Raw genomic sequence first — 9,455 nt, 5'->3', positions numbered from 1 at the left:
TAGTTCTCCCTTTTGCCTAGTTGGATCCAAATACCCAGGAATGGCCCTTTGTCTCAAAGAATTTGGAATGAAAAATGAGCCAGGTTTGGGAACTGATCCTTGGAGGTATGGGGACACAGGTGGGAATGGAGGCTTGATTCAATTTAATAATGCTGCTCATTCTTTGCATCCCAGTGCTCAGCACAGTGCTTGACACATGGTAAATGTGTAGTAAGTATTTATCGCCAGGATAAGGGAAATAATATGCGTTGTGTGGCTGTTAGGGACACACAAAAAGGTATTCAAGATATGATCCCAGCCCTTGGGGGCTCTCACTCCAGTTGGGGAGATATTATACCCTCATGAAGCAATTAAATAACAGTAGTTCCCTGGGTGGTGCAAATGGTTTGTGCTAAACTACTAACCTAAAGGTTTGAACTTACCCAGCAGTGCTGTGGAAGAAAGGCCAGGCAATCTGCTTCTGTAAAGATTACAGCCAAAAAAAAAAAAAAGACCCCAATGGAGCGGTCCTACTTTGTAAATATGGTGTCTCCATGTGTTGGAATCGACTCAACGGCAATGGTTTTTTTTTTTTTTTTTAATAATAAGATCCACACTCCAAATGTTTGGGACTCTAAAGAGAAAGATTTGTGGCTCTCAAAGGAGGGCAATCCTTGGGGATTGTGTGAAGCCATGAGGGAGGATTTGGGGAGGGATGATAACTTAAGTCGGTCCTGAAGGATAGGCAAAGTTTTAGAGAGGAGCATATAAGAGTGGGGAAGAGGCATGTGGAATGAGTTTTGTGTTCTCCCAGGATGATGCATGGACTGGAAAGGTGGAGGCCCAGGTTCTGGTTGATGAAGGGAAGTTGAAGGGGGAAAGGAAAAGTGTGGGCCAGGAGACATCTCTAAGGAGTTAAGATCCCACTGCTGCAACAAAAGAATCCTTCTCTCTCCCTTACACCCAGACTCAATACTGGCCCAAGATGGGAGGGCTTTGGCTCAGGCATGCAATGATGGGATTTGTGTGTGCTGTGGGTTTGTGTGTTGTCCATCTGTGTTTTAACATTATTGTGGTTTGGGGTTTGTTTTTCATTTGGGAACTTGTATTTGCAGATGACAGAGATGAGGGTTCTGTTGAAACTTCTATTTTTTACTTATTACTATTATGCAGCAGGAGACAGCTTTCCTTGGTTTTCCCCTTATCTGTGTTCATATATCCTGACCTGATGCGCCTTTCCTGCCTAAGGATGGCAGGGGAGAAAAGCAGGAAAGGGGCTGATGTTTCTTGTGGGCTTGCCAGCTTGTTTGGCATTTTTGGGTTTCTGCTTGTGGCCCGGGGGGACTAATGGTGACCTTCCTCTTAGGTCTCTGCCTCCTCCTCTCACCTCCCAGCCTACTCCCTGCCCAGCTCCCTCAGGGATTTCTGTCAGGATAAGAAAGAACCTTTCTGTTGGGGAGAGTTTTCTACAGAGGCCTCTGTCCCACAGCAGCCTCCTTGTCTACAGCAGCCTGGATGTTTCTGGCAGCCCGGAGCCCAGACTTGATGGCAGTGTCTATCCAGGCATAGGGTAGGCAGGTATGCTCGCCAGCAAAGTAGATGCAGCCCTCTGGCTGGAAGAGCTGCTGTGAAAAGTCCACAAATTGGTAGGGTGTGAACTCAGCAAAGGCGCCCATGATGAAGGGGTCCAGAGACCAGTGCTTGACCACAGAGGAGGGGCACATGCGCTGCAGTGTCTCCTTGGGCATTTGGTGCACAGCTGCAAGGTCATTCAGGACAATGTCCACTACGTGGTCTTGAGGCATGGATACAAAGAACATGGAATCATCGTCCACAGTGTAGGAGGCCAGCAGGACCCCCTTGCCGTTTGGCAGTCTGTGGCTGGGGTAGTAGATGTAGCGCGAGGGCTGGTCAGTGATGGAGACTCCGCCCCGGATGCCATCGTGCTCCCAGAAGGGCTCATTACAGGCCAGAATCACCTTGGTGGAGCTGGTGTAATGCAGTGAGCGAAGAGCATCCATCTTTTGTGGGGAGAGAGGTGGCTTAAAGGTGATAAGGCGAGTGGTCTTGGCTGAGGCTGAGATGATGACGTACTCTGCGGTGATGGTGTGCACTGTCGAGTTGGGCCCACCCACACGGTAAGAAATCTGGACCTCAGGCCCATCCCTCATGACCTTCTCCACCTTGGACCTCAAATGGATAGTGCCAGGCTCCAAGCTGGCTCCAAGGGCACTGGGGAGCTGGTCAAAGCCACCTGTGATCTCAGTAAAACTGCAGAGGTGAAGGGGGGAGAGGGTGAGTGTGGGAGGGACATTAGCTAGACCAACATCTGGGTTTGTTCCTGGTCTGAAAAGGAGGAAATTTATTTCCTGCACACTGTGCTGGATATTTCATATACATCACCTTCATTAATCCCTGTGAAGTAGGAATTACTGTCTAATTTTATAGTTCAGAAAACTGAACCCAGAAGAGAGAAAGGCTTGCTCAAGATCTTATAGAAATCTAACTCCATAGCCCATGCATTCAGCCACCATGCAATTCTGCTTCCCAGGTGGAAGGAACACAAGTTGAGTTGTGCACAGACCTGGGTTTGGATTCTGGGTTTGGCTCCATACCTTGCCCAAGTTGTGTGAACTTGGGTAAAATTGGCTCAGAGAACATAACTTCTCTGACCCTCAGCATCCTCATCTGTAAAATGGCTCTGCATAATATATATACCTTATAGGTGGTCATTCATCTCATAACAATCTTATAGGACAGAGTAGAACTGCCCCATAGGGTTTCCAAGTCTATAAGTCTTTACCGAAGCAGACTGCCATGTTTTTCTCCTTACAGAGCAGCTGGTGGGTTCAAACTGCTGACCTTCTGGTTAGCAGATAAGTGCTTTAACCACTGTATCATCAAGGCTCCTTATAGGGTGGCTATGAGTTGGAATCAACTTGACTTCGGTGGGTTGGATTGGGTTGAGTATAGGAGGTCATAAGGATTAAAAGTGATAATTCTTGGAAAGTGGTTAGCATAGTGCTTGGCACATACTAAATACTCAATAAATTGTAGTTCCCTTTCTCTGCTCTGAGTGTTGGAAGAGAGAGCTCAGGACAGACCCTAGTTCTGGCCCCAGATCAGTCTCACCTATCGCTGTTGGAGACAATCATATCAATCCGCAGTGACTCCAGGAGGGACTTAAAGTATCCAGCATCCTCATTCATCACATCCCCGATCATCTGTACTGCTCCTCGGCTCAGCATCCCTTCCTTCAGCAGGTAAGCCTGTGGGGATGGGAATGGGGTCACCATGTATGGAAGTGCCAGGTGGAGGAAGTAGTATGTAGGAAGGGGCTTCAGCAGGGTCCTGGGCCTGGGCCCAGGCAAGAGGTAGGGCAGGACTGCAGGGAGATGAAGGCTTTGGCAGTGGCAAGAGAGGGCCCTGGTAGGCAGAGGACAACCACAGAGGACTATGCTGAGCACAGACCCTTTCTACCTCTATCCTGAAACTTCCCTGGCCCACTTACCTTGGTGGAGTAAGAATCATACAAGGACATCAGGTAGCTACAGTTGAATGTTTTCAGACTTTGTCTGAGCTACAGAAGGGGAAGGAGCCTTAGATTAGAACCAAAGAGCCAGAGGCAGGACTCGTGGGTTCTCTGGCTATTATTTTGAAGAGGATGTGAGCAAAAGAGTGTGAGGAAGGAAGGATGGGAGAAAGGTGGTTCTAGGAGCCCCAGAATGCTCTTCTTTCCCCAAGTACCTCCCCCTTCATTTAAAGATTTTTTGGAGACTAAATTTTCAGGCAAAGAGGAAGACTGACTTATTACCAAGAGCTGGGTTATCTAGTGATTCTCTTTTCTTCCACTGCCACTGATCAAGCAATGGGCTGTCGAATCCAAGGATGGGAGAAGTGTTGGGGCTGGGCACTGGGGTAGAGATGGCAACATTCTTAGGGGTTTGAGGAGGAAGGTGTACCAATAATCACAAGAGCACCAGATAGGATTTAGGTGACCTGGGTCCATCCACTAATTTGCCAGGTGACCTTTGGCCAAACCTGTTCTTTCCCGACCCTAGAAGGGGTGAGGCAGGAGGCACCTTGGTGATGGACTCATGGAAGAGATTTATAGCATCCTTGCCCTTCTCTGTGGGGTTCACAGAGTAGCCCAGGAGCTCTGGATTGGCCTTGACCTCCCAGGTGCGATAGTGTTGTTCATTGATGAGGAACCAGATGTTGGCATCATACTGGATGAACTTGTTCACTTTCAGGCCAAGCTTTTTGATATAGGTGTGAACCAGCCTGGAGCGGACAAGGTAAAACATGAAATCCATCCCAATGGTACCTTATTCCTGTAGACCTCACAGTAGAAACCATTTCCAGGAAAACTCTGCCCAGGGAGCTCAGACTAAGTGCTTCAACTCTAGTCTAGTTTCCTCTTGCTGCAGCATTAGTTCTTTTCCTTCTGTTTTTGCGCCAGGGACATAAGGGGTGGGGAATTCACCCATCATTGAATAAAGATCCTTGGGAATCCCAGCTTATGGGAATTCAAATGTAGAGATAGAGGCCTTTGTTTCAGACAGTATTTGAAATTCCATTTTTCATTTCTAAGTAAGTTCGAGGCAATACCTAAAGACTCCTAGTTTTAGTCTGATTCACTTGGTTTTTGTTTTTGCTTTTGGTGGTGTGTAGGGAATATCTTGGGTTCAGTTTACACTTAAGGCAAAAAGAAATCATAATTGTGGAGGCATGGGGGACACCAGCCTGGGGGTCTCTTTTGTCTTGGAAGTCTCAGAACTAGGAGCTGGGTCCTCTTCTGTGAGTCAGTTATGGCTTAGGGTTAAACATACAGTTTTGTGCCAGGTGCCTCCTTAACTTTGAGGAGAAGATTTGTCACTTTCTCATAGAAGAAACTTGGGTGAGTCACTTATTATATCTGAGCCTAATTTCTCCATTTGTAAATGGGAATAAGAGTATCAAATTATATGGTTGCAAGGATCAAATGAAATAATGCCCATGTAGTGCTTAGCACTAGGGCCTGGCACATAGTAAGCACTCAACAAATGGTGTCTGCTGTTGTTATTTATTTTACAGCTTAATGTTATATAATTGACTTATATGCAACTGCCCATATTTAAAGTGTAGCCTTGGTGGTGCAGTGGTTAAGAGCTTGACTACTAACCAAAAGTCGACAGTTCAAATCCATCAGGCTTTCCTTGGAAACAGTATGGGGCAGTTCTACTCTGTCCTATAGGGTTGCTATGAGTCAGAATCGACTCGAAGGGAACGAGTTTGGTTTGGTGTTTTTGATATTTAAGGTATATAATTTTATGAGTTAATGGTAATTATTATAACTATTAGTTTGGGATCTACCACTTTCTGTGTGACCTGGGATCTGAGCCTCAGTCTTCGTCTCTGTAAGTGGAGACATGAGTCTTAGCCCTGACGTGCAGGGTTGAATCACATGAAACAGTGACTCTGAAAGGGCTTTGACATGATGGCACCAGGGCCCCTCCTGCCTCATCTTCATCCCTCCTACTTACCCTTTGCTCCACTTCCTGGACTTACCTGTGGGACTGTGGGATTCGCATGGGACCCAGTTCAACGTACCAGCCCTCTTCCTCATTCCTGAATGTGGTCACCCGACCCCCAATGTGGTTGCTGGCTTCCAAGATGGTTACCTGGAGTCCAGAGAAGCTGCTGTCATCTCCAGAGCCATGCTCTCCTTTCTTCCCACCCTGTACTCCCACCCTCACCCCACCACAAGCTCTAGCCTGGAATTCCCAGCATTAGGCCCCTGCATGTGCAGGATAACCAAACTGGGAATGTTTCAAGCAGAAGGGTCTTGCAGTAATGCAAATGAAGAAGAAGGGCTCCACGGGTGGGCAAGAGACACACCATCTGCTAGCCCTTGCTTATTAGCATAACTCTTTTCCACTTTTGTTTTCTTTAAAACACAAGTCGCAATTACGGTCAAGTCTCATGGGTGAACCCAGATTTTTGAGGAACAATAATTAAGGGTTAAGAGACCTAGTGGGTTATGTACAATTGTCTAAGAGTTGGTGGTAAGCCAGTTCTTTTTCTTTTTCCACCCTAAGGAGCAAACTGGAAGGCATCTCTCCAAAGCCTCCTCACCTGGTGGCCAGAGTCCTGCAGGGCCTTGGCTGCTGCCAGGCCTGACATGCCAGCTCCCACAACCACCACCCACTTGGGCAGCGGGGAGGTGTGGAGCCCCTCCTGGGCTGTGAGGAGGATGGACTCATACTCGGGATCCTTGAAGCACTTGGCCAGATCCTCAAAGTAGCCAAGGCAGCTGGGGGTGATTAGCAGGAGCCCCAAGATCAGGATTCCTGAGGGTAGAGAAAGGAATGGGAGCTGCCTTTCTGGGGCCCAGACTCTGTGCCTCTTTTCATCCAGGATGATCTTGGCTGTATAATGAATGTGGCCAGGTGAGTCAGGTCAGAATGGAAGGTCAGGACAGAGTCTGGTGAGTGTGTGATTGTCAGTGTGTGTCCTTGTGCCTCTGTGTCTATGTGGGGAAATGGGTGATTGTGTTGGGTGGGGTGTGAATGCATGTGGGAACTCTGGTAGTGTGTTAGTTATGTGATTAATGTGTGACTGTGAATATGGAAATGCAAGTTTTCGTGTGCGCGTGTAACGGAAAGTCCATGAGTTTGTGCAGTTCGTGTTTGGCTGTCAGTATGCTTGCTTCTGACGGTGAGTGTGTGTGTGAGCATGTCTGTAAATGCGGAACGTGTAAATGTGGATCTGTGTGCGTTATCAATTTGTGTGTAACTGATAGCAATGTAAGTTTCTGTGGTTGTGAGTTTGTGGTTGTTGACCTGTATGGCTTTGCATTGTCTGTGATTGTAAGTGACGGTGTGTTTGTAGGGCAATGTGGGTTCTGAGGAAAGAGGTATGAATCTGTGTGAGAAGGCAAGATGGGCTGTAGAACTGGATGGGTGTTGGCCTGGAGTTTAGAAGAGGGAGGGTGACAGAATGTGCGCCTTTGTATGAGACAGAGAATGTGCGTGCTCGTGGTCTTGTGTTTGATTCTGCGTGTGCATTTTGAGCATGAGGCTGGGTGGGAGAGTCTGAAGGTGTCTAGTTCTTAGGGAACGTGTGATTCGTGAGTGCGTGTGTATGTGTGAAAGTGAGAGTATGTGAAGGCACAGTTCTCGGGGTGGGGGGGATGTGTGTATGTGAGACCATCTCCTCAGTGTGATCACTAGTGACCTATGGGATCTTGGCAGTCCTATTCTTCTCCAGTCTCACAGAATTTTCCCCCAAAGCTCTCTAGGTAATTCTAATGTGCAGCCAAGATTGAAAACTGTTGTTCATATAGTTAATATATAGGATGCAACATGTCCTGAGTGATTTGTTTTTCTTCTCCACTGTTAACTGTCCTGAGATACAGAGAAATTTACCTGGGAGTCTGCTCCAGGAACTGCGACATACTGTACCTGTTCCACTAACCCTAGGCTTTTTTTGGCAGGTCAGAACCCCTTTAGTCCAGTGCCCCTCTTTGAACAGGTGGGACAACTGAAGCTCACAGAAGCAAAGGGATATTCAGGGTCACTCACTGAGGAAAGGCAGGAGACCTCACTGGTTCCCAGTGCAGACCCCTCCCAGTGCTGGTACAGCCTTCTGCAGGGAGACGCCTCAGAAGAGAAAAGAGAGGAGTTACCGTGCCTCATGGGAGAGATCCTCAGGCATCACCCCTTGACTGTATCCCCCAGGCCTGCCTGAACCTCCCTAACCTTATCTCCAGCCCTGACAGATTTTCTCATCTCCCAGCGCTATCACCATCCTGCCTTAGTCCCCATCCTCCTTCTCCTTGAATACTCTTCCCCCGATTCATTCTCCAGACCCGTCTTCATTCTTTTGACTCACTTTCAACACTTAAACCCACCCTACCCCTGATTTAGCTCCTATTCCCTTCCCCTGCATGGCCCTATTCCCAAACTCATCCTCAAACCCATCTCAACCTCCTTGGACCATCCCCCTCCCCTGATCTAGTTCCTCTTCTTGTTTCAGTGTCTTCCTTAGGATCCTCTCTATCAGACCTAGTGGAGGGACCCCACTTACCCCTCATCTTGGCCATGGCTCTTCAGCTCATGCTGAACCCTGAGCAGCTCTCCATCTTTTCATGAGGAGCCAGCTCCACCCCAGAAGTAACTGGCCCTCATCCAGCCAATTCGTCCCAGGACCCTATTGGCTGGGCTTAGCAGAGAAGCCCTGTCCTCAGGGCCTGGGGTGGCAGGTGGGATGACCATGGTGACTCAGTTCCACCCTCAACCTTATCTTCTATATCCTTGTCTTCCTCCTGAGCCATCTCCCCTTGTAGGGAAAGACCCTTTTCTCAGATCGGACCCTAGCACTTGTGCACCAATGGGAAGAAAAGGTAGTGGGAGCCAGGTATGGGTCATTTCATTCCCTGAAACCTACTGTGAAAATTTCCCAGGAAGGGGTAAGGGCTGGCACTTGATGTCTGGGCTGAAGTCCAGTGTCTAAACTTCCAGCACAGGCCAAAGCACCTGACTGCACCCACTAGAGAATGTCCCTGTTCCCGTTGCTGCCCCACTGTGGAGCCTTCTGCTCCCCTGAGAGTCTGCTCAAGGTGGGAGATCTGGCTGGGAGTTCTGGCTAGGAGGTCCCAAGGAGAACAGTGCCTTGCCTACCTTTATCAGAAGGCTCCTCTGGGAGGCAGGGTCTCTAGCTTGGCCCATTTACAGTGAGAAGTGTCTCTTCCCCTTCCTTTAGGTCCCTTAGGGCTTCCTTGATGGGTTTCTCCGGTACTGGATTCCTTTCTCTGGGGAACAGGGCCAGCTGGCTGTGATGCCAAGCTAGCTCATTGTTCTTTTTGTGCAGTGGGGGTAGACAGGCAGGCAGGTGAGAGGAGTAGGCAAAAAGAGAGGAAGGGGCAAAAACCCAGCAGCATGGTGCTGGGGAAGGGGGAAGGAGTGGGAGCAGGCAGGGGCACTTAGCAGCCAGGACACAGGATTCAACTCATGGGGGAGCCAGAGGTGGGTATAAGGGAAAGGGCACTAGCACTGGAACTGTACAGAAGTGAGTTTGAATCATGCTATGTCATGTCCTAACTGTTTGTCTTAGGTTTCCTTATCTGTAAAATGGGGCAATAATATCTTCTTCACAGGGTGTATCAAGGACTGAGATGATGTGTGAAGAACCTGGCATAGCACCTTGCACTTGGTAGGTACCTAAGCTGGTTTCCTTCTCTCCTTTTGGAGCTAGGGTCGGGTTTGAGACCACACAATACACTGATGTCTGTCAAATTGAAGTAATTCCTCCACCAAAGTTTGCTTGGAGGACAAAAAGAAATAACATGTAGAGTTACTGTGTGAACTGCTAGACTCTTAACACAGGTCCAGGACTCTCTCTTTTTCTGCTTCCTTTTTGTTGGGTACCAGTTTTATTGAGATATAATTTACATGCCATACAATTCACCATTTAAAGTGAACAATTCAATGATT

The 9,455-nt window shown here is 48.1% G+C and overlaps 1 protein-coding gene across 1 annotated transcript; it reads right to left on the bottom strand.

Annotated features, from left to right (window-relative positions):
- Nucleotides 1-1,445: 1,445 nt before the first annotated feature.
- Nucleotides 1,446-8,065, bottom strand: LOC101357695 (L-amino-acid oxidase-like). The gene is made up of 7 exons (XM_023727041.1): nt 8,050-8,065; nt 6,097-6,311; nt 5,530-5,642; nt 4,062-4,263; nt 3,491-3,559; nt 3,112-3,248; nt 1,446-2,250 (listed from the first exon to the last, which is right to left on the bottom strand). Exons 1-7 carry the CDS (start codon nt 8,063-8,065, stop codon nt 1,446-1,448), a joined length of 1,557 nt encoding a protein of 518 aa, XP_023582809.1.
- Nucleotides 8,066-9,455: the final 1,390 nt, after the last annotated feature.

The sequence above is a fragment of the Trichechus manatus genome, unplaced genomic scaffold (assembly GCF_000243295.1).
Source record: "Trichechus manatus latirostris isolate Lorelei unplaced genomic scaffold, TriManLat1.0 scaffold00015, whole genome shotgun sequence".
Taxonomy (NCBI): Eukaryota; Metazoa; Chordata; class Mammalia; order Sirenia; family Trichechidae; genus Trichechus; species Trichechus manatus.
The sequence above is the reverse complement of the archived record's forward strand: the minus strand, read 5'-3'. Positions and strand labels throughout refer to the sequence as shown.